At 39.2% G+C, this 24,494-nt stretch overlaps 1 protein-coding gene across 2 annotated transcripts; it reads left to right on the forward strand.

The window, feature by feature from the left end:
- Positions 1-397: 397 nt before the first annotated feature.
- LOC140875854 (S-type anion channel SLAH4-like) lies at positions 398-2,145 on the forward strand. Of its 2 annotated transcripts, none has more exons than XM_073279668.1 (2): positions 398-1,417; positions 1,775-1,907. In XM_073279668.1, exons 1-2 carry the CDS (start codon positions 569-571, stop codon positions 1,871-1,873), a joined length of 948 nt encoding a protein of 315 aa, XP_073135769.1. In that variant the 5' UTR covers positions 398-568; the 3' UTR covers positions 1,874-1,907. The 2 variants fall into 2 exon arrangements, with proteins under 2 accessions (XP_073135769.1, XP_073135768.1); XM_073279667.1 differs by having other exon boundaries at positions 402-1,417; positions 1,767-2,145.
- Positions 2,146-24,494: the final 22,349 nt, after the last annotated feature.

Consider the following 24,494-nt stretch of genomic DNA (forward strand, 5'->3'; position numbering starts at 1 on the left):
TCTCTCCACAAGTCCACAACAAAAAAATTTATCATTCATAAAAAATGACATTCTTTTATAAGCTTGTAATTACGTGCAATTGACAAAAACAATTAAGAAATTATATAATAATAAACACAATGATCGTACAAAATAAAAAAACCTACAAAATAATATATTATATTATTCATGTGTACCTACGGGATGAGTTAATAGAATATTTCCATTCTTCTCGCTTCCTCTGATTTGTTTTGGCAAATGAGGCCAAAAGTACCCAATTGATGACCCGTGGCAGTAATTTTATATATTTAATCGATTAACTTCGTCATGGGCTTTGTCACTGGGAGTGTTGAATAAATCATTGAGCCTATTAATTGGGCTTGTTATAAAATAATATCGGTTCACTAAAAAAACAAAAAAACCAAGGATTAGTAAATTTGTCCTTGGAATATATTTGCATGGAGCATCTTCCAAATGATTCTCTTCCCTCTCTTCCTTCAACTATATAAGTATATAACCAAGAAACCATATATACAACCCTCAAAACGTGAAATTTTTTACACCCCCATAGTTAGTTAGCCACATAATCATGGAAACTCAGAAATCCGAACCCGAAATCCGACTCGAAATCGACGAAATCGCCATGCTTAAAGGCACCTTAACCTCATCTTCGAACCTTGCAACACTAATCTTAACCAGGATCCATGCAGGCTATTTCAGGGTCTCTCTTTCCCTAGGCTGGCAAGCTTTGTTATGGAAAATTCTCCTTCACCCCTCGCAAAGTTCGCAAACCACATTTCAAGTCCCCAAAGTTTACTACACTAGCATTTTGAGCATAATATGGGCATTCTCCTTATTCACCCTGGTTCTCCTCTCCCTTATCTACGCACTCCGGTGCATCCTCCGGTTCAATCTGGTGCGAGCGGAGTTCATGCACCACGTCGGGGTGAATTACTTCTTTGCCCCCTGGATATCCTGGATACTGATACTGGAATCCGCCCCGTTCGTCACCCCGAAGCACGCCTACTTCGTCATCCTGTGGTGGTTATTCGTCGTCCCCATCGTCATCCTGGACTTGAAAATCTACGGCCAGTGGTTTACCAAGGGCAAGAACATGCTCACGGCGGTGGCCAACCCCACGAGCCAGCTGTCGGTGATCGGGAACCTGGTGGGGGCTCGTGCCGCCGCCAAGATGGGGTGGCGGGAAGTCTCCACGTTCTTGTTCTCCCTGGGAATGGTGCATTACCTGGTGCTTTTCGTGACGCTCTACCAGCGGCTTTCCGGAGGAGATCGGCTTCCGGCCATGTTGCGGCCCGTGTTCTTCTTGTTTTTCGCCGCCCCCAGCGTGGCCAGCTTGGCTTGGTACTCCATCGCGGGACGCTTCGATACAGCCGCGAAGATGCTCTTTTTCCTCTCGCTTTTTTTATTTGCTTCTCTGGTAAGCCATTAGACTTTTGCGCGCGCACACACGCACTTATTATAGGATATAGTTCAACCTATCTTAAAAATATTATTTTGAATCTAATGATTTGTCACATCAACACGATTGATTGCACGTTATATTTGAAAATTACATATAGATATATATAGGTTCAAGAATTGGTGACGAATTAATCTACTTAATTACATGTTGACAATTTAAGTCAGCCTGTTTAATGAGTTGAAATTGTTACATTAATTGCTGCATTAGTTGCACATAAGGTGAGATTTGAACAAGAAAATATTGATCTTTACATGAAATTAACAAGCAAAAGAAATTGATATTTGTGATCTTAAAATTAAATTAGATATGCAGGCCAGCACTTTTCAAGAAAGCAATGAGAAGATTCAACATAGCATGGTGGGCATATTCTTACCCCATAACGATTCTGGCTCTGACTGCGACAAGATATGAACAAGAAGTCAAAACTGGAGTCTCTCACGCCATTAGGCTAGCCCTCTCTATTTTATCCGTTTTGGTCTTATTTGGACTCCTCACTTCCACTCTCATCAACCCTAAATTGCTCTTGCCTCCCCAAGACGATCCCATTCCCGTCAACACTCTGCCAACCCTACAATCCCATGAATTAAATTGATCCGTGGGTACGTACGATCGACTTGGTTCATATATATTTCTTGAAAAAAATTTAAATATATATTATGATATATATCAGACAATAGTGTAGATTGAGATTTGAAATGTTAAGTTCTAATTTGTGGGGAACTTTATTTTATAGTCAAGAAATTTGGCTGCTAGTTGTAAGAAATGAAATTAATAATTAGCTGGTGTGAGATTAATATTGTTGGCATGTACGTACTCATCCACTAGTGCAAGCTAATTATATGTATGAAGATTAACAAATCGGCAAAAGTGATAGTGAAGCAAAAATGTTGAGTCAAAATTCGATTTAATTGGCAAATGAAGAACATATGATTAAAATTTCATTCGAGAATGACTCGATTGGGCATATACATATTTATAACTTGTAATAATTAATCAATCGAATTTGAGGTGGATTTAAATTTTTAATTAGAAACTGCCGAGTGAAATTACGAATCCCTTTGCAGTGTGGTGAAAGAAAAGCACCGTATTATGCTGCATGTGAAGTGACACAACATCATTTTGTATATATAAATTCTAATTAGTTTCTGCTTTGAACTGGTACTAGTGTTCTGAGATGATATGTGCCCATAAAATATGGGTGTGATTATAGAAAGTTGCATCTTTAAAAAAGGGGCCAAACAGAATATGCATTGTCATTCGTCCAAATATCAAATCATCACTTGAAATGACTAGCAAGTCGATATCTATCGTCGAAATTCAAGCCGTGAAATTAAAATAGCTTAATATATACAAATCAAGAAAAACAATATTGTAATGAATTTGAGATATATAAAAAAGTATAAAGTTGGGATTTGGAATGGTCCCGTATCTTGACTTATGACTAGATTACAAATCGATCACATTCAGAATTGTTTGAAGACAGCTCATTCGCTGACAATGCCAAATATTAATATTACAACAAAACAAAAGGGAAAAAAACGTGTTTTTTTTTTCCTCAAAAAGATATATAAATAAATAAATAAAGTCGCATTCGATGTCAAATATAAACAGGACATGATCTGTACGGACGCAAAGTGCCCCGTGGATTCCATCTCTTCGTAATGGAGATAAATACAATGTATTTTATATATATAAAACTACCAAAAGAAGAAGGGAAACTCGATACGTCAAGTTTGGTGGTAATATCAAGGTTTCTTGTGTTCAGATTAAGTGTTTTTTTAGGCTATATATGTAAGTAAGAGGATGTTTAACCTTTCTTTAAAAAAAGGAAAAAAAAAGAAGAAATAAAGAAAAGAGAGAGAGAAGATGGTATGTCAAATACAGATATATCATTCTTAGCTCATAAAAAATTTCAATACAATAATTTCAGTTGTTAAAATTTCATGATATATGGAACATAATATCTCATAATATAATTGCAAAATTTTAAAATATAATATATATGATTATTGATATACAATATATTCCAAATTATCCATATGCTTACGCTGGATGAAATGCTTTCGGCAGTTTTGACTCTTATATATCCATAGTTGGGATTTGTTGTTCTAAAAAATAGGATTCCGTGTAATAAATTTTTAATATTCATGAACAAAATCCAAACATTTATCTATCCAACCATGAGTAGATCAGCAACTAGTCCTCCGATACGAAAATAATTATGCATCATGTGCATACCGATGGAAGCTTCGAATAGGTCATATATCAATGGATGTATTCTTTAAAATGAGACTAGGTCTCTTGTGAGATATCTCACGGATTTTTCTCCATGTGATGGGTCAATTCAATCCATATTTAGAGGTGTCAAAATAGGTTAGGTCTGTCATGTTGGTACGTCTCGCTATACAAAATAGGTGGGTTGAGATGACAATTTCTCAACCCGTAAAAAAGTGGTACGGCCCGCTCTGCACCGCATAATGGTGAGTTATGGCAGGGGTTGCAAGTCGGCCTGCCAAAATCCGCCAAATTACACGTAAACCTGCCCCGCCACCTAAAATAGGTGGGTTGGGTTGATATTTTTCCAGCCAGTCTAAAAGGTGGACCACCCCGCCCTAATAGTGGTTTACGACGGATTGTGGGTTGTCCCGCCCCGCTAGCTCATTTTTACTACATTTACAATAAAAAGTAATACTTTGGCATAAAAATAATATTTTTTTATGGGTGACCCAAATAAAAGATCCATATCACAAAATTAAACCGTGAAATCGTCTCACAAGAGTTTATCGCTTTGTGCGTCAAAATGATTCATATAAGAATAGTTAATTTTGAGGTCACCAAATTCCTATTATTTGTTGGCAGTGGCGTTTGTTTTCTTTCATTTTGCCGATTACATATAGCTCATCTGGCATCAAGGTTCCAAGTTTGGGACGAGATCTTGGGTTCAAGACCCAATTGTAAAAAAAATCTTCTCCGCAACTCAAAAAAAAAAATAATTGTTGGCAGTGGCACGTGAACTATAATTTATAGAGAGTTGGGTCACGTTAGGAATTGGGGCAAATGGATAAACTCGATCGGGTACGGTATTACAAGGCCCATTTCATTCCTATTTTCATCTACCGATAATTTCCCTGGACACTATAATGTAGGGAGAATTAATGATTGTATTGATACCTTTGAGAGATATATATACAAGTTACAACATAATCACATATCTTTTATCTACATATATAAAAGATATTATCCTAACTATAAAGATTTGTACAAGGCATAAAATATGGAGAGAGATCTCAAAGAATATATGCAAATATATGCTAACATGCCCCCTCAAGATGGAGGTTTCAAAGAAACACCAATCTTGCCAATAATGTGTCGTAGACGAGTGCTAGATAAAGGCTTAGTGAGTGCATCTGCCAGCTGATCAGCAGAGGAGACATGTGAAACACGAAGATGGGCACGTTGAACTAAGTCTCTGACAAAGTGATAATCCAGAGCAAGGTGTTTCATCCGCGAGTGAAATACTGGGTTAGCACACAGGTAAGTAGCGCCAATGTTGTCACTGTAGAGAACAGGAGTAGGAGGAAGTGTGATGCCAAGTTCCGAGAAGAGAGAGCTGAGCCAAGAGATTTCCGTAGCTCCTTGAGCAAGGGCCCGATACTCAGCTTCAATAGAAGATCGAGCAACAGTTCTTTGCTTCTTTGAACTCCAAGAGATGGGATTAGTGCCAAGAAAAATAATATAAGCAGCTGTGGAGCATTTGTCATCAGGATAACCCGCCCAATCAGAATCAGTGAAGTCATGCAAAGATACAGATTCAAAAGCACGAAGAGTAAGACCATAATGTAAGGTACCATTGAAATAACGAAGTAGGCGCTTGACAACACCCCAATGATGTTCAGAAGGAGAGTGCATGAATTGAGATAGGCGATTAACTGCAAAAGCAATATCAGGACGGGTGAGAAGAAGATATTGAAGGCTACCAACAACTTGACGGTAAGTGGTGGCATCGACTAAGGGGGCTCCATCATAGGCTGAGAGTGTGGTGTTGACAGCCAGCGGTGTGGGAACGGGTTTGGCATGCTGCATGTTGAAGTGAGCAAGGAGATCAAGGGCATATTGGCATTGAGAAAGAATTAGACCAGAAGCACTGGGTAAAACCTCGACCCCTAGAAAATAAGAGAGATGACCTAGGTCCTTGATTGAGAAACGAGATGCCAGCTTATGGATAATGTCATTAATGAGATCCATGTTATTGCCTGTAACAATCAAATCATCAACATATACAAGAAAATAAATAGTAGAGCCATGAGTACGAATAATAAAGAGGGAGGCATCTGATCGAGAGTTGGAGAACCCCAGTGTGAGAAGGTAGCGACTAAGTTCTTGGTACCAGACACGCGGTTCCTGCTTGAGTCCATAAATGGCCTTGTTAAGCTTGCAGACATAGTTAGGAAAGTTCTTGTCAATAAAACCTGGAGGTTGGGCCATAAAGACCTCATCTTCAAGAGAGCTCTGTAGGAAAGCATTATTGACATCAAGTTGTCGTAGAGACCAACCATGCTGAACCGCCAAACTGAGAATGACACGGATAGTAGTTGGCTTGACCACTGGGCTGAACGTGTCACCAAAATCAATTCCAGGACGTTGATGAAAACCTTTGGCAACAAGCCTAGCCTTGAAACGATCAATCTGCCCGTCTTTGGTACGCTTAATGCGGAAAACCCATTTACAACCAACAAGGTTTTGGGAATGGTGAGGAGGAACTAGATCCCAAGTGCCATTACTCAGTAGAGCATCAAATTCCGCAGACAAAGTAGTTCGCCAACGGGGATCCTTGAGAGCAGTGGTTACACAGCTGGGTTCATGGTCCGAGGAAGAGGTAGTGGTGAGTAGGGAGTATTTCGGATTCGGTTTGGTGATATGGTTGCGAGTAGGGGTGGGCAATCGAATCGGGTAGTTCGGGTCCTGTAGTAACCCGCATCTCGAATTAGTGATTAATGAGTAATTAATCACATGATCATGTTCTTAATACATGATTAGGGATGTCCTGTTGAACTAACGGAATCCAGAAATAGATCCAGGATACTCGAACATAATGGGCATGGCTCGGGAGGTTCGGACGCTCCGAACTGGTGTTCGGAGGATCCGAACGTGATCGGAGTCAGGATCGGAGGCCCGAGGAGTTCGAACGATCCGAAGAGGAGTTCGGAGGATCCGAAGAGGATCGGAGGCTCCGTCGGTGGGATCGGAGGACCCGAACAGGGTTAAGGCTTACGTCATCAATTACGTCAGCAAGGTGACATCACTGATGGGACTTCGGAGGACCCGAAGTAAGGATCGGACGGTCCGATCGTGTTCGGACGATTCAAAGTTATGATCGGAGGATCCGAACCAGTTCGGAGGGCCCGAAGCCGAGTTCGGACGGCCCGAACGTCGTCTATAAATAGAGGAGCCGAGGTTCATTTGTGACTCGCTCATTTCCTCTCTTCTCTCTGATTCCTAAGCCTTCTAACTCATATCTAGGGAGATCTAGGCGTCCTACGGGGAATCCGGAAGTGGCTTAGTGATCTAGGCATCGTCGCGGAGCTATGGACTAGTTTTGAGGCTATCGACAGCAAAGGGCTAACGACGGACGCAGGTATAGCTTTGGCATCCTAAAAATATATAGGAGTACGCTTTAGCTTAGTTAAGGCTTTTAGAGCTTTATTGTTGATACATGGATATTTGCATTGTAGTAGCAGTAGACTGGACTAATAGGCTTGGAGTATAGGCCAGTGGATCTAGGTTTGTCCAACAGTGTTAGAGGTACGTAAGTACTGACCGATATAGCCGGCATGATATAATTGCATGTATGTTGCATGAGTATGTGTTATATGCTTTATCATGTTTTAGCATGTTTTACCATCTTAGCACATACATGATTTTACGTGTGACTGCATCCAGAGAGATGTGAGTCATTGACAGTCTTCATAGGGAACAATGATCTAATTTTGGACTCGAGTCAGGTATGACAGTTTCCATATGGGGCTTGTATCCTATTTTGGATTCGGGTCAGGATGGGTTTGGCTCACCCCTGATATGGAGTATACGAGTACCCCAAGGAGTCGCTCTCTAGCCGGTACTGTATATTCTCGGCGCCATGAGCAAGTGTTTTCACTTGAGTTTTAAATCATCTGTGTGCGCATATTTGTATTTATATCATTGCTTCGTATTGAGCGTTCTAGCTCACGCCTCTGTGTTTGTGTAAGGCCCGAAATTATTTAATTTTAATCCGAGAATATTTAATTTGAGAATTTTTTGAGTTTAGATTTAAATTCTATTATTCTTAAATTATTTAGGATTGAAATTGAATTAAAAAGAAGTTTCAAGGGCCAATTTGCAAATAATGAAGAAATGAGGGGTCAAAGTGCAATTTTAACATTTTGAGTGGGACACTTGGCTTGATATAGAGATAAACGTGTATATGCATGTTTTACATCATATTACTCAGCCCAAAATCGAGAACATCATCTTCTACCTTGGAATTTTGTCTTCCAAGTTAAATATTTCAAGATCCGTGCATCCGAATTAAATTTCGGGCATAGTTCCGTGATCCTTGAAATACGAGCTTCGATTTGGTGTAAGTATCTTTATGATCCAGCATATTTAGAAATTGAGAGGATACAGAACTCAGAATTTGATGTTAGATATGTGTTCTTGAGTTTCTATGTGTTGTATTATCGCAATCGGGTTGAAGAACGGATGTCGTTTGGAATTGATATTATTTTTCTAGCTAATATTCGAACCTAACCATGTCTGAGTTGCTGGTTTTTGATGATATATTGCTGATATGAGATGCTTGTGAGTTAGATTTGATTGATAGATTGGTTAGATTTCAGTTTCGGTTACCGATTTCGTACCGTTACGCCATCGGTTTGAAAAATGATCAAGTTGGAGTCTAGATTGTTTGAGCTGAGTAGTGTGTGAGTTCTTGCTGATGTTTTTAGACATGTTTTATGTATTTTCAGATTGAAAACAGGGGGCTTCAAGTTAAGAATCATGACTTTGAAACCGATCGACTGAAGAACAAGGTTTTGTGACTTGTTAGCCTTGAAGATTGAGAAGAGTATGAGCAGATTTTGATTGTGTTCTTGTTGTGCAGCTAGATCAGATTTGAAGAGCTTTGAAACCAAGTTAGAAAGGTATAAGACAACCTTTGAATAAGGGCTTGTACATTCAAGAGATTTTGCTTGAATGCCCTTCCAAAACCACATACTATGTGCTTATATATCTTGTATTTGCACATTTACTTGCTTGTTTGACTTAGCTTGTTATTAGTTGGCTTTTACTCTTCTGCTTCTAGATTTTGATGCATTCATCTTGAGCCAACAACCCTTTGAGATTTGAAATGGCAGATTCGCCAAAAGAATACGGACGTTTGGATATATATAAAGGAACCTAGGAGATAGATCAACTCCTATTATTAGAAACTTGATATAGTATGCCAAAGTCCGGGAAAAGAGCTCAACGCCACCCCGAAAGGGAGAGTAGTTGGGAGATTTGTTGTGTTCTTATTCCCCGGGATGCCAAGAATCGATATAGAACTTGATAGCAGATTTTAAAATCATGCATTGCAATAGATTGGTTTAATGCTTGTTGAGATGTTTATATGAGTATTTATTTAAACTATATGATATGCATGGTATAGTTGTTTTATACTGGGATTCAATTCTCACCGGAGATATCCGGCTATTTCTATGTTTGTATGTGTGCATGGAAATAGATGGGGCGAGCACAGGACAAAGAAGGTTGTAAGCAGGAAGAGGTGGAGTTAGATGTGGTGAACTCGGGTTTATGCAATAGAGATGATGTCAACCTTTGTATCTAGATCTTGTATATGTTTTGTTATAAACACTTACTCATAAAGACTTGTATGTTTGTCAAGAACAAGAGTATGTAAGATCTTGTGGGTTGTATATCAAGTTCTATGTTTTGTTGCTTGGTTCACTCATAGTTATGCATGTTTTTGCTTAGATTTTGAAGCATGTATCATGTTTGAAAGGTTAGATGTTGTTTGAGATTCAAAACAGGGGCAAAGGAACCATTTTTCAGCTCTTTGGAAGCCAAATCAGAGGGTCAGGCGCGCCCGCCCAGCCCAGAGGCGCGGCCGCGCCTAACCAAGGCACTTTGGGTGCCTTGGCCCGAGCCTTAGGCGCGCCCGCGCGTCAAGGTAGTCTAAAAAAAATGTTGATCTTTTGCGACGTGTTTTTGCGTTGCTAAATGTTCTGTAGTATTTATTTGATTTTTAAGCAGATTAATATTTTGATTGAATATTTCTTGTTATTAATCGCCCTTTAAGATGAGATTAGCACCCGAGATCCCCACAATAGGTGGTATCAAAGCTTAAGTTCTGGACTGATTAGAGAGAAGCGAGCGGGGTAGATCGAGTCCTCTTGATTGATTGATTTTGCTTGCATGATTTAATGTTTTAGATTAAATTGATCACATGATTATGTGTATTGATTTTATAAGCATGCTTTACTGCTTTATCAAGTATGTATTATTTGAGCATGAATTAGAACCGGTTTTGGATCAGAACTTGATCTCTAGAGAAGGCATGAAAATGCTAATCAGAGGGGAATGAAACAGAATGGGTGAGTCTGATATATTGATACCTTTGTGTGCTAATACTTTTGAATATCAGATATGCCTCCTCGTCAAGCGCCGGTTACTAGACAAACATTCGTCGTTCCTCCGCCAGAATAGGCAGATGTGCCACAAGCTACAGAAGCTCCTAGACCAGAACAGGGCAGTACATCCAATGACCCAATGGATGTTACAGCAACACCTATGGAGACTTTACTGAAAAGGTTTCAATCCTTCAAGCTGCCTACTTTGAAAGGAACCGAGAACTCAGATGAACGTGAATGCTGGTTAGAGGATATGGAAATGTTGTTTGATTCCCTAGATTATGCAGATGACAGAAGAGTCAGACTGATTGGGCACCAACTACACGAGGTTGCCAAGAGTTGGTGGATAACAACCAAGATAGCTTTTGAAAATCGAGGTACAACTATCACTTGAAAAGTATTTACAAAAGAATTTTATCAACGTTTCTTTCCAGTGTCGTACAGAAAGGACAAGGGTGCAGAGTTTGCAAATCTGAAACAGGGGAATCTGAATATAGAAGAGTACGTTGCCAAGTTCTCTTCATTGCTAAAGTTTGCTCCACATGTAGCCGGAAGTGAATAGGCCAAAGTTGATCAATTCATCAATGGACTGAATCCAGATGTCTTTACCCTTGTGAACTCTGGGAGGCCGAATAACTTTGCTGATGCACTTGATAGAGCAAAGGGAGCGGAGGCTGGTTTGATTAAACAGAGCGGATCATCGTTTGTTGCATAGTATCAACGACAACCACAACCCCCAGCTCAGTTTCAACAATCATCTCCTAGATTGGAGGGAGGTAGCAGCAGCGGTGGTAAGAAAGATTATCTGAAAGCAAAAGGAAAGCAGTGTAAGAATTTAGGCAGTGGTTCATCCAGCTCTAGTGGGCCAAGACAGAGTAGTGCTGGACAGGATTCAGGCTATACAGGAATGTATTGCAACAAATGCGGAGGAAGAAATCCCAGTGATCAGTGCAGAGGTGTGTCTGTAAATTGTAACATATGCCATCAGCCAGGACATTTTGCCAAGGTGTGTCCACAGCGTGGTTCAGTGAGGTCTCAAGGTGCGGGATCATCACGATCAGTGGCTCAGCCTGAAAGGCAAGCATCTACTGTACACTCCTTCCAGCCACAGCCTCAGCAACAGAATAGAGCAGGAGGTAGTCAAGAAACGAATCAACCTCCAAGACAACAAGCTCGAGTCTTTGCCTTGACTGAAGAGCAGGCTCAGGCAGCACCTGGCGACGTTATAGCAGGTAACTGTACTCTCTGTGGTTATCCTGCTTATGTGCTCATAGATACAGGTGCATCCCATACGTTTATATCTGAACAATTTGCAACATTACATGCATTGTCTGTTGAGTCATTATCTGTTGTAGTATCTATATCTTCACCTTTGGGGAGCGGTATAGTATCAATGAAATCTGTCAGAAATTGTATACTACAGTTTGAAGGTAATGTGATAGAAATAGACTGTATTGTGCTTGGGTTGTCAGACTTTGATTGCATTATCGGAATCGATATGTTAACCAAGTATAGGGCTACCGTAGACTGTTTTCAGAAGGTTGTGAGATTCAGACCAAAAATGGCAGGGGAATGGAAATTCTATGGTAAAGGTTCGAGATCTCGAATACCTTTGATATCAGTTCAATCTATGACTCGTTTATTGCAGAAAGGGGCAGAGGGATTCCTTGTTTATGCAGTAGATGTGTTGAAAACTAGCCCAGAATTGGCAGATCTGCTAGTGGTTAGTGAGTTTGCTGATGTCTTTCCAAACAAAATTCCAGGATTACCTCCAGCTCGGGAGATAGACTTCAGTATTGAATTGATGTCAGGTACGTTACCGATTTCTAAAACACCTTACAGAATGGCGCCAATTAAATTGAAAGAATTAAAAGAACAACTTGAAGATCTCTTAGCAAAAGGGTACATTAGACCGAGTGTTTCACCCTGGGGCGCTCCGGTTCTATTTGTACGAAAGAAAGACGGCTCAATGAGACTTTGCATTGATTACCGGCAACTGAATAAGGCAACGGTAAAGAATAAATATCCATTGCCTAGAATAGATGATTTGTTTGACCAGTTGCAGGGTTACTCAGTGTATTCCAAGATTGATTTACGATCCGGATATCATCAGTTGAGAGTGCGGAATGAAGATATACCGAAGACCGCATTCAGAACGAGGTATGGTCATTTTGAGTTCATTGTTATGCCGTTTGGTCTGACGAATGCTCCAGCAGTATTTATGGGTTTTATGAATAGAGTATTTCAGAAATATCTCGATGACTTTGTTATTATCTTTATTGACGATATTCTGATTTATTCTAAGAATATGTGTGATCATGTCGAGCATCTCAGAATTATTTTAAAGACTTTGAGAACAGAAAAGTTGTATGTCAAACTGTCAAAGTGTGAATTCTGGTTGAAGAGAGTGGTCTTCCTTGGGCATATTATATCCGGAGATAGGATTTCTGTTGATCCTAGCAAGATTGAAGTTGTGATCAGTTGGCCTAGATCGACATCTGTACCAGAGATACGGAGTTTTATGGGCTTAGCAGGTTATTATCGCATATTTATTAAATATTTCTCCAGTATTGCCAAGCCTATTACTCAGTTGACTCAGAAGAATGCACCTTATGTCTGGACTGAAGCATGTGAAGCCAGTTTCCTTGAGTTGAAGAAGAGATTGACGAGTGCACCAGTTTTGATTATTCCTTCAGGTACTGGTGATTTTACTGTATATTGTGATGCTTCTCACAGGAGATTAGGTTGTGTGCTTATGTAGCGAGGACATGTCATTGCTTATGCCTCGAGACAGCTGAAACCACATGAAACCAGATATCCTATCCATGACCTGGAACTTGCAGCCATCGTATTTGCATTGAAGATATGGAGACATTATCTATACGGTGAGAAGTTTGAAATTTATTCAGATCATAAAAGTTTGAAATATCTATTTTCACAGTCTGAACTGAATATGAGGCAACGAAGATGGCTAGATTTACTGAAAGATTTTGACTGTGAGATTAAATATTATCCGGGAAAGTCCAATGCAGCTGCAGATGCCTTGAGTAGAAAGGTATGTGCCTTATCCTTATCTACGATAGGTATCACTAAATTGGTAGAAGATTTCTGTGTTTCTGGATTGATATTTGAAACAGATATGAAGTTTATCAGAATTTGTGCACTTCAAGCTGAGCCAAAATTGTTGGTTAGAATTAAAGAAGCACAGAGAAATGATCAGAGTATTCAGAAGTCCGTTGACATGGTCAGATCAGGGCATCAGTCTGAATACAAGGGTAGTGTAGATGGTGTTTTATATGTGAATAACAGACTTGTTGTTCCAGATATTTCAGCTTTGAAACAGCAGATATTGAAAGAGGCTCATTGCAGCTGATATAGTGTTCATCCTGGTGGCAGAAAAATGTACAATGATTTGAAAACTCAGTATTGGTGGAAGCAGATGAAATCTGATGTTACAGAGTTTGTATCTCGTTGTCTGAATTGCCAGCAGATAAAGGCCGAAAGAAAGAAACCAAGTGGTTTATTGCATAGCTTACCTATTCCAGAATGGAAGTGGGATCATATTTCTATGGATTTTGTAACGAAGCTACCGCGTTCATCCAGAGGTTGTGATGCTGTTTGGGTAGTTATCGAAAGATTGACGAAATCAGCCTGTTTTATTCCGTACAGAATTACATACAGACACGACCAGATGGCAGAGATTTATGTCAGAGAAGTGGTAAGATTACATGGTGTGCCTAAATCTATTGTTTCAGATCGAGACTCTAGATTTACATCGCACTTTTGGCACAACTTGCAACAAGCTCTTGGTACTTGATTGCACTTGAGTACTGCGTATCATCCTCAGACTGACGGACAGGCAGAGCGGACTATCCAGACACTCGAGGATATGCTTAGAGCTGTAGTGCTAGATTTTGGCACTAGTTGGCAAGATTCACTACCACTTGTGGAATTCTCGTACAATAACAGCTACCAGACTAGTATCGAGATGGCTCCATTTGAAGTATTGTACGGAAAGAAGTGCAGATCTCCTCTTTATTGGGATGATATGTCAGAGACACCTGATATTGGGCCAGATATGATTCGAGAGATGACCGAGAAAATAAGATTGATTCAGAAAAGAATGAAAACAGCACAAGATCGACAAGCCAAGTATGCAAATGTTCGACGCAGGCCTTTGTGTTTTGAACAAGGAGACCGAGTGTTCTTGAAGATTTCTCCATTCATAGGCACTGTCAGATTTGGCAAGCGAAGGAAGTTATCTCCAAGATTTATTGGTCCATATGAGATTCTCGAGAAGATAGGCAATCTTGCCTATAGACTTGCTCTTCCTCCAGCTCTTTCTGGAATACATGATGTCTTTCATGTTTCTATGTTGCGGAAGTATCAGCCTGATATTTCTCATGTTCTCCAGCCAGATGAAGCAGAATTAGGTGAGACTCTGAGTTACTTTGAGAAGCCGATACAGATACTTGATCAGAAAGAAAAACAACTCAGAAACAAGACTATTCCTCTTGTGAAAGTTCAGTGGAGTAGACATGGAGTTGAAGAAGCAACTTGGGAAGTCGAATCAGATATGAGACAACGCTTTCCAGACCTATTTCACTGATGTGAGTTCTTATTCAATATTTTTGTTATTTTTTTTATCTTATATGCGTATAGATTGCATGTGATTTCGAGGACGAAATCATATCTTAGAGGAGGAGAATTGTAAGGCCCGAGATTATTTAATTTTAATCCGAGAATATTTAATTTGAAAATTTTTGGAGTTTAGATTTAAATTCTAATATTCTTAAATTATTTAGGATTGAAATTGAATTAAAAAGAAGTTTCAAGGGCCAATTTGCAAATAGTGAAGAAATAAGGGGCCAAAGTGCAATTTTAACATTTTGAGTGTGGCACTTGGCTTGATATAGAGATAAACGTGTATATGCATGTTTTACATCAGATTACTCAGCCCAAAATCAAGAACATCATCTTCTACCTTGGAATTTCGTCTTCCAAGTTAAATATTTCAAGATCCGTGCATCTGAATTAAATTTCGGGTATAGTTCCGTGATCCTTGAAAGACGAGCTTCGATTTGGTGTAAGTATCTTTATGATCCAGCATATTTCGAAATTGAGAGGATACAAAACTCAGAATTTGATGTTAGATATGTGTTCTTGAGTTTCTATGTGTTGTATTATCGCAATCGGGTTGAAGAACGGATGTCGTTTGGAATTGATATTATTTTTCCAGCTAATATTCGAACCTAACCATGTCTGAGTTGCTGGTTTTTGATGATATATTGCTGATATGAGATGCTTGTGAGTTAGATTTGATTGATAGATTGGTTAGATTTCAGTTTCGGTTACCGATTTCGTACCGTTACGCCGTCGGTTTGAAAAATGATCAAGTTGGAGTCTAGATTGTTTGAGCTGAGTAGTACGTGAGTTCTTGCTGATGTTCTTAGACATGTTTGATGTATTTTCAGATTGAAAACAGGGGGCTTCAAGTTAAGAATCACGACTTTGAAACCAATCAACGGAAGAACAAGGTTTGTGACTTGTTAGCCTTGAAGATTGAGAAGAGTATGAGCAGATTTTGATTGTGTTCTTGTTGTGCAGCTAGATCAGATTTGAAGAGCTTTGAAACCAAGTTAGAAAGATATAAGACAACCTTTGAATAAGGGCTTGTACATTCAAGAGATTTTGCTTGAATGCCCTTACAAAACCACATACTATGTGCTTATATATCTTGTATTTGCACATTTACTTGCTTGTTTGACTTAGCTTGTTATTAGTTGGCTTTTACTCTTCTGCTTCTAGATTTTGATGCATTCATCTTGAGCCAACAACCCTTTGAGATTTGAAATGGCAGATTCGCCAAAAGAATACGGACGTTTGGATATATATAAAGGAACCTAGGAGATAGATCAACTCCTATTGTTAGAAACTTGATATAGTATGCCAAAGTCCGGGAAAAGAGCTCAACGCCACCCCGAAAGGGAGAGTAGGTGGGAGATTTGTTGTGTTCTTATTCCTCGGGATCTCAAGAATCGATATAGAACTTGATAGCAGATTTTAAAATCATGCATTGCAATAGATTGGTTTAATGCTTGTTGAGATGTTTATATGAGTATTTATTTAAACTATATGATATGCATGATATAGTTGTTTTATACTGGGATTCAATTCTCACCGGAGATATCCGGCTATTTCTATTTTTGTATGTGTGCATGGGAATAGATGGGGCGAGCACAGGACAAAGAAGGTTGTAAGCAGAAAGAGGTGGAGTTAGATGTGGTGAACTCGGGTTTATGCAATAGAGATGATGTCAACCTTTGTATCTATATCTTGTATATGTTTTGTTATAAACTCTTACTCATAAAGACTTGTATGTTTGTCAAGAACAAGAGTATGTAAGATCTTGTGGGTTGTATATCAAGTTCTATGTTTTGTTGCTTGGTTCACTCATAGTTATGCATGTTTTTGCTTAGATTTTGAAGCATGTATCATGTTTGAAAGGTTAGATGTTTTTTGAGATTCAAAACAGGGGCATAGGAACCATTTTTCAACTCTTTCTAACCCAAATCAGAGGGTCAGGCGCGCCCGCACAGCCCAGAGGCGCGGCCGTGCCTAACCAAGGCACTTTGGGTGCCTTGGCCCGAGCCTTAGGCGCGCCCGCGCCTAAATGAGGCGCGCCTGCGTGTCAAGGTAGTTTTAAAAAAAAATGTTAATCTTTTGCGACGTGTTTTTGCGTCGCCAAATGTAGGGTTTTGCGTCGCTAAATGTCATGTAGTATTTATTTGATTTTTAAGCAGATTAATATTCTGATTGAATATTTCTTGTTATTAATCGCCCTTTAAGAAGAGATTAGCACCCGAGGTCCCCACAGTTTGGGTATTCGTTGTGTACCTTGTGGCGGGGCAGGTTTGAGGCTGGACGGTCTAGGCGGCTCTCAGCAAGATTGAGCTTGGGAGAGTGTGAAGTTGTAGGGGTAGGGATTTATTTACCCTGAACCTTCGATTTGGTTGTATAACAGTACCTATACACTTGTGATATCGTCGGTTGTATTCTGCCGATTGGATTTGTTGTATTTTAATTATCCGCACTTTACGCTTTAAGCTTTATTGCGTGCGCTTTTACCATAACTCTGATTAGGTAGTGGATACGGGTTGGGTTACTACAGGTCCCGACCCGACCCCGATCGGGTCCAAAAATCGGTTAAATCGGTTTTTTAATCGGGTTCGGGTAATAACCGAACCCGACTAATATTTATTCGGATCGGTTTCGGGTAGTAAAATGTTACCCGAACTACCCGATCGGGTACCCGACTACCCAATTTTTTTTAATTTTTTTTAAAAAATATAAAATATATTAAATCAAAAGAAGAACACAGAGAAGGGAATAAGAATGCGTAAAAAAGATATAAAATAAAATACTAATAAAAATGGAAATAAGGAACGATTTTGGTACTTGAAAGCATTAAAATAATTAAATTAATAAAAATAGGCATAATGGCATTTGAACTTGAAAGTTGAAACCAGTAAAATAAATTAAATTCCCCACAGGCCACATATCTTATTTTCCATTCAAACATTCCACCCACAGTAGCCCAACACATAGAGATTATGCAAAGTTTGAATCCATTTTGCATTTTTTTTAAAAAAAAAAAACGGGTAACCCGAACCCGAACTGAGCCGAACCCGACTTAATCGGGTACCCGACTAGGTTATCGGTTCGGTTTCGGGTAGTATAAAACACAACCCGATTAATCGGGTACCCGACCCGAACTACCCGAAACCCAAAATACCCGACCCGTTCCCACCCCTAGTTGCAAGAGCGAGTGGTCATAGGATGAGATGGTGGGGGAGGTGGAGGTGGTGGTTGTTTAGTATGGTTCGGTGGCGGTCTGGTGAGTGGTTGGTTATGTGGTGAAGGCCCAGCTGGTAGGTTGATCTGCACGGCCGGAGGAGGTGAAACCAAGGAGGTGAGTGGGACCACATTAGTAGGGGGTTCTGTAGGAGGATGAGACTCGGGGTTGAAAGAAAAGAAAGGGAAGACAGACTCGACAAAGTGAACATGATGAGAGACACGGAGCTTGGAAGAGGAGATGTCTAGACAAAGGTAGGCACTTTGAGTGAGAGAGTATCCATGGAATATACAGGGAGTGGATTTTGGATCGAGTTTGTGAGAGGTGTAAGGGCGAAGCTAGGGATAGCAAAGACAACCAAATGTACGAAGTTTCAGTAGGTTAGGAGATCTGTGAAAGAGCTTCTCGAAGGAGGAGAGCATGGAGAGATTGGGCTTAGGCATGCGATTGATTAAGTAAGTGGCAGTTGCGAAGGCAAACGGCCAGTAGGTAGTGGGTAAGGATGCTTGGTGAAGAAGTGTAAGACCCATTTCGACAATGTGACGGTGTCGGCGTTCCGAAAAGCCATTGTGTTCCGGTGTATGGGGTGGAGTGGTTAGATGAGATATACCATGATTGACAAGAAGGGATTTGAGAGCGAGGAATTCTCCTCCATTATCAGTGTATAGGGTGATGATTTTATGGTTGAAATAGGATTCGACGAGCGATTTGTATGCCGAAAAGACTGAGAGAACCTCAGATTTCCGACGTATGGGATATAGCCATATATATTTGGTGAAGTGGTCGACAAAAATGACATAATATTTATAACCATCCATGGAGAGTACGGGTAAGGCCCATACATCAGAGTAAATTAGTTCTAGAGGAGCAGAGGAAGTAAGTGAGGAACTAGAGAATGGAAGTTTATGACTTTTATTAATTTTGCAAGAATTACAATGAAAATGGGAAGAAGAGCGACTAAATACTGGAAGTGCCCTAGACGAGACTAAATGACGCAAAATATCAGAAGAAGTATGACCAAGACGAGCATGTCATAACTGTGTGGAATCAGATTGAGCTGGATAGGCAGAAGGTGGAGTATAGCAATTAGAAGAGAGTGGCCACACATAAACCCATTGATTACACGGTCCGGTGAGAAGCAGATTCCCGATGCTGAGATCCTTCACCTGAAAATACGAGGAATGAAAAGAGACAGAAACATTGTTAGAATTGCATAGTTGAGATACAGAGATTAGGTTTTTGGACATTGAGGGAACACATAATACATTATTAAGGGATAAGGTACTAGAGGATGTTGGTAAAACAAGCAAGCCAATATGAGAGATAGACAAACCAGTTCCATTGCCAACTACAATGGAGTCATGACCATCATAGGGGGAATGGAGTGAAAGGTTGGCAAGATCTGTAGTGACATGGTGAGAGGCACCCGAATCAAGCAACCATTCATTGGGAGTGGCTGTTGGATACGAAGTGGTGAGTGCTTGAGGGCCTGCATAAGCTGGACGAGAGTGGCCGGGAGGAGATTATGCATTGTAGGGCATGTAGCGGAAGTCAGGGCAATATTTTGCAGAGTGGCCAGTCACACCACACAATTGGCAGCGACCCAAATAGGGCTTGGGTGCCGAGGGTGGATCATGAGTGGATGAACGAGGAGTCCATGAGTCAGGAGGGCGAGAGTCACGGGGACGGAGTGGAGCTGAGTGCCCGGAGGTACCAGTATGTGGAGAGCGAGCGGAGCGATGCGTTGGAAAAGCAGTGGCAGGACCGGAGGGGACTGGTTTGGAAACCATGAGATGCGCCTCAAAATTAAGCAATTTTTCATGGAGTTCATCGAACGTGATAGCTGAATCACGTGCCTGAATTGCAAGGGACAGATCCTTGTAGGTGTCATCAAGGCCATTGAGAACCTTGAGAGTGAGATCTTCAGGATCAGTGAGAACACCCATAAGAGCAAGGGCGTCAACGTTGTCCTTGATTCCTTGAATAAATTCAGTGATGGACTTCGTGCCTTTGACAGCATGAGAGAGTTGAGATTTAAGTTGCATTATGCGACCCCTACTAGGAGCAGCATAGGTTTTGGCAAGCGTAGACCATGCTTCGAGAGACGTTCGAGACGTGGCAATAAATGGGATAATAATGGGCGAAAGTGCACCAATAATAGCACTAAGCAAGAGCTGATCTTGGCGAATCCAATGAGAGTAAGCAGGGTTCGGGATTTGCAGATTGTTGGAGGTAATGGTAGGTGATGGACAGGACGTGGTACCATCAACGAAACCGAGAAGATCATATCCAATAAGAAGAGAACGAAACTGGATGAGCCAGGCGGTGTAATTTGTGGAAGTGAGTTTAAGGGGTGCTTGGGCAGCAATGTTAAACGAGATGAGAGCAGTGGCCGGTGGAGGTGTGACAGCAGGGGGCGTGGGCTGTGATTCAGAGGTGGCCATGATCGAGAAAAAAGAAAAAAAAATGGAGAGACGGAAGTGGCGTGAGCCTGTAGGCTTTGATACCATATAATGTAGGGAGAATTAATGATTGTATTGACACCTTTGAGATATATATATACAAGTTACAACATAATCACATATCTTTTATCTACATATATAAAAGATATTATCCTAACTATAAAGATTTGTACAAGGCATAAAATATGGAGAGAGATCTCAAAGAATATATGCAAATATATGCTAACAGACACATCATCGATAATTGTTCGTATGACATTAGCCTCTTAAATTTAAGATGAAATATATATTCGAGACATAATCATAAAAAATTCTCTAAATTCAAAAATAAATAAATAACCTTGATTTCAAAAAATATGCATAAATCGTTCAGAACTTGTCTTTAGGTTTAAGTTATCCACTCAGCTAATACAAATATCAAACTGGTTTAAGTTTCTATCATTTTTCGTTAACAATAACAAAGATCTACCAAATTTTCTCCGAACTTGATGGAGAATCAGATATCCGATCCGAATGGAGGAGGATATGGATAGATGTTTTGGATCCGATTAAATAAATGGATAATTGCGTATGAGGATTTTCAAGTTTGGGAATGGAGGAGGATGTAGTTATTGGAATATATTTTATATTATCTTTTATATATTCTGTTTTATCTCTTCTATATTTTGTATATTATGTTTTCTTTTATTTTCCTATTCATTGTATATAAACACATCGTGTATTCATATATGTCCCACATCGATAAGATAGAGTTCCTGGGAGTTCAAGATATGATCTTGGACAACCCACTCCCCTTGAGCTAGCTTTAGGGGTTGAGTTAGATCCAAGTCTAATATCTTAACATGGTACCGGAGCTCATGCTCACCGTTATGTATTGGATCTCGCCTATAATTGCGCCGCTTATAGTTAGACCACATATTAATATCTCCAAGCTCCAGATGGGCGTGTGGTGTGGCCGTGTGGGTATGTATTGAAATTCTGAGAGTTCAGTATATGGTTTGGATAACCCACTCCACTAATTCTATTACTGTAGTAACAATCTATATATATATATATATATATGTGTGTGTGTGTATGTGTGTGTGTGTGTGTGTGTGTGTTAAAAGAATATTATTCTAATGTACTTTTGTTGAATAAAGTATGATGAAACAAAAAAAAATTATTAGTATAAAGCAAATGTTATTTTTATAGAATAATTGTTTAGAAATAAATTATTTATATTATTTTATTATTTTTATATGATTTTTAGTTTGTTATTTATTTTATTTTATTGTTTTTAAGATTTTTGTAATTAAGTATAATTTTATTGAAATAATTCAAATTTGAAAAAAATACAATTATTGGTGATAATTAATAGGATATTTGGGTAGGATATGGATATCCGATCCTTCGACTGGTATGAAGATGAGGATGAAAGTTGAATATAAGATGAGTATGAGAATGAGTATAAGGGTGGATAAAATAGAGATGGGGACTGAAACATGAAATTTTATCCGAGCTCGACTCATTGTCATCTTTAGTTAATATTTCTAAAAATCATGTCGTATCCAAGATGTATACATTAAATATTATTTCATACAAAATTTTGAAATAATTTAAGATTGAATTGATTCTTTCCAACAACTTTATTTTGTACAATTCGACATTTTTTTAAACAAATATATACACATGTTGTATCTATAAAATGTGATATTATAGATGAATTATATTCAGGTGACAAAGATAAGACAGCTAAAACTTAAAACCAAATGTTTCATTTAACGTTTAGATTATATAGTGGTCAAAACAAGTTGAATAGACAAGGTGCATGGGGTAACCTGTAACCCATCATTTGGTGAGATGGACCGCTATTTGGGTGTGTTGAGACAATCTTCTCATTGGGCCAAGTGGAGCAAATTTGACGGGATAATTGCATTTTGACCCCCTGTGAAATGTCCAAATAGCTGAAAACCCCCCGTGAAAAATAAATAAGCTAAATACACCCTATGTTATACAAAATGCAGCACACGTACCCCTAAATCCGTGAAGTAATATTCACGCGCAGTGTGATGTGAGTATTGTTTGCTATTTGAAGATTTTTCAACCCAAAGTACCATAAATGCCCTTAACCCTATATTAAATCATTGGCTACTTTTTGCTCTTCTTCAATAATTCCATCGGGCCAATTGTGAAAGATTGCAATGGAATCTTCTTACAAACCCAGAAATCCAACCATTTTGGAGCGCTTGGATTTAAGGTACCCAACTCCTACAACTTGTTCTTGCAATGTTAGAGCTGATATCAAAGTTGTGTTGTCCGAAAAGAAGAAAACCAAGGGCCTTTTATACTACTGTTGCTCGAAGAACCTGTGTGGTTTCTTCCGTTGGTGTCACCCCGATGATTATACTTTGTTTCCAAATGAAGATGGAGATGAATCTGATGGTGAATTTAAAGGTCAGAGTTACAATAGCTATGGTGGTGTGAAGAACAGAGATAAAGGCTTTGAAGTGGAGGCTACTTCTACTGCGCGAGGAAGAAATTCTGCTGAAATTGAAGCTGGTTATGTCCATGTTTCATGGGTTGCTTGTGCGTTGCTTCTACTAGTGCTAACTGTTCTTTTGTTAAAGTAGTGGGAAGACAATATGTGTCATAGCCCATTGTTGATGTATTTGAAGTTTTTGTGTTTCATTTGAGTTGTGTTTCATTTTGTTGCATTATGTGTGTTTCATTTGAGTTGTGTTTCATTGTGTTGCAATATGAAATTCGTGCCCTGTATTGAATCCAAGTGTTTAGATATGAAATTTCAATTTCTGTAATTTCTCAGTTCATCAATGGAGCAATTTATGTCTTATAATTTCAACTAAAGATCATAACTTCTTTGAAGAAAAAACAACCATTACATAATTCTAACTTCGAATAAAACACCATAAAGAAGCAACAAAAGCAATTTTATGTCTTTGTAGATATTGCATTCCATACAAACCAAAAGTAATCAGTAGCCCATAAGTAATGACTTAATACAAAACATTAGAAAACAGCAAAAATACTGTCATGTACAGACTACGGCCCCCATCTTGGCAACCTTCTTCCCAACCTAGCAGTTGCAGTAGCTCTGGCTATTGCATTTGTTTTTCCAATTGCAGTTGCCGTAGCTGTAGCTCTAGCTCTGGAGTTTGCACCAAAAGCACTTGAATCACCAGCTGCAGTAGCAGTAGCTCTACCTATTGCAGTTTTATCTCCAATTGCAGTAGCAATAGCAGTAGCTCTACCTCTACCTCTTGCAGTTGCATCTCCAATTGCAGTGGCTCTGGCCTTGGAACTTTCACCTCCAGTTGGTTTTGCAATAGAATTAGAATCCACACTTTCATTTGCATCTAGTTTTGCCCTATTCAAATGGCTCATTTGCACCCTTCTTGCAGTAGTGTTAATATCCTATCATCATTTTGTACATGTTAAATTCATAAAATGACACTAAATTACACAACACAACACACAAAAGAGGCACGGTGCACAATACCATCAATCTATTACTTACACTTGAACATATATTTGATGCAAATGATGTAGAACCAATAAAATCTTGTTTTTCAGAACTTTGAGGTGTACTACTCAATGATTCATAAGGCATAGATCTAACACTTGCATCTCCACTTGTAGCTGCTGCTACTGATTCTTGATTTCCAGCATGTCCTTCAACAGTCCCCTACATTAAAATTAATGTCAAACACATTCAGTTATGAATATGCAATTGAAATGATTACATGTGATTGAAATGTAAATATGAATTTTCACAGCTGTGTTTCGGGGCCTAACAGTTTTGGCTCTGCTTTGGGACCTATCATGCACGGATTCTTCATTAGTCCCCTGCATTGAAGCCACTATCAAAATAATTCAATGTTATAAATATGTGATTGAAATATATATATATGAAATTACCTTGAAATATTTGGATCTTGGATGTATTGGATTTTTACAAGTTGTCTTGTTATGAGATTGTTTCAAACACCTTGAACATGTATGAGTAAGACCCTTTCTTGTAGAAACACTGGTTTCCTCATCAACTTGTCTCC

This window comes from Henckelia pumila, chromosome 1, assembly GCF_033568475.1.
Source record: "Henckelia pumila isolate YLH828 chromosome 1, ASM3356847v2, whole genome shotgun sequence".
Classification (NCBI taxonomy): Eukaryota; Viridiplantae; Streptophyta; class Magnoliopsida; order Lamiales; family Gesneriaceae; genus Henckelia; species Henckelia pumila.

What these genes read in the sequence shown, in the direction of transcription:
- LOC140875854 (XM_073279667.1), top strand. Translation starts at nt 569, where the DNA reads ATGGAAACTCAGAAATCCGAACCCGAAATCCGACTCGAAATCGACGAA. An exon ending in TTTTTTTATTTGCTTCTCTG is followed by an intron (nt 1,418 to 1,766) that starts GTAAGCCATTAG and finishes AAATTAAATTAG; the next exon opens with ATATGCAGGCCAGCACTTTT.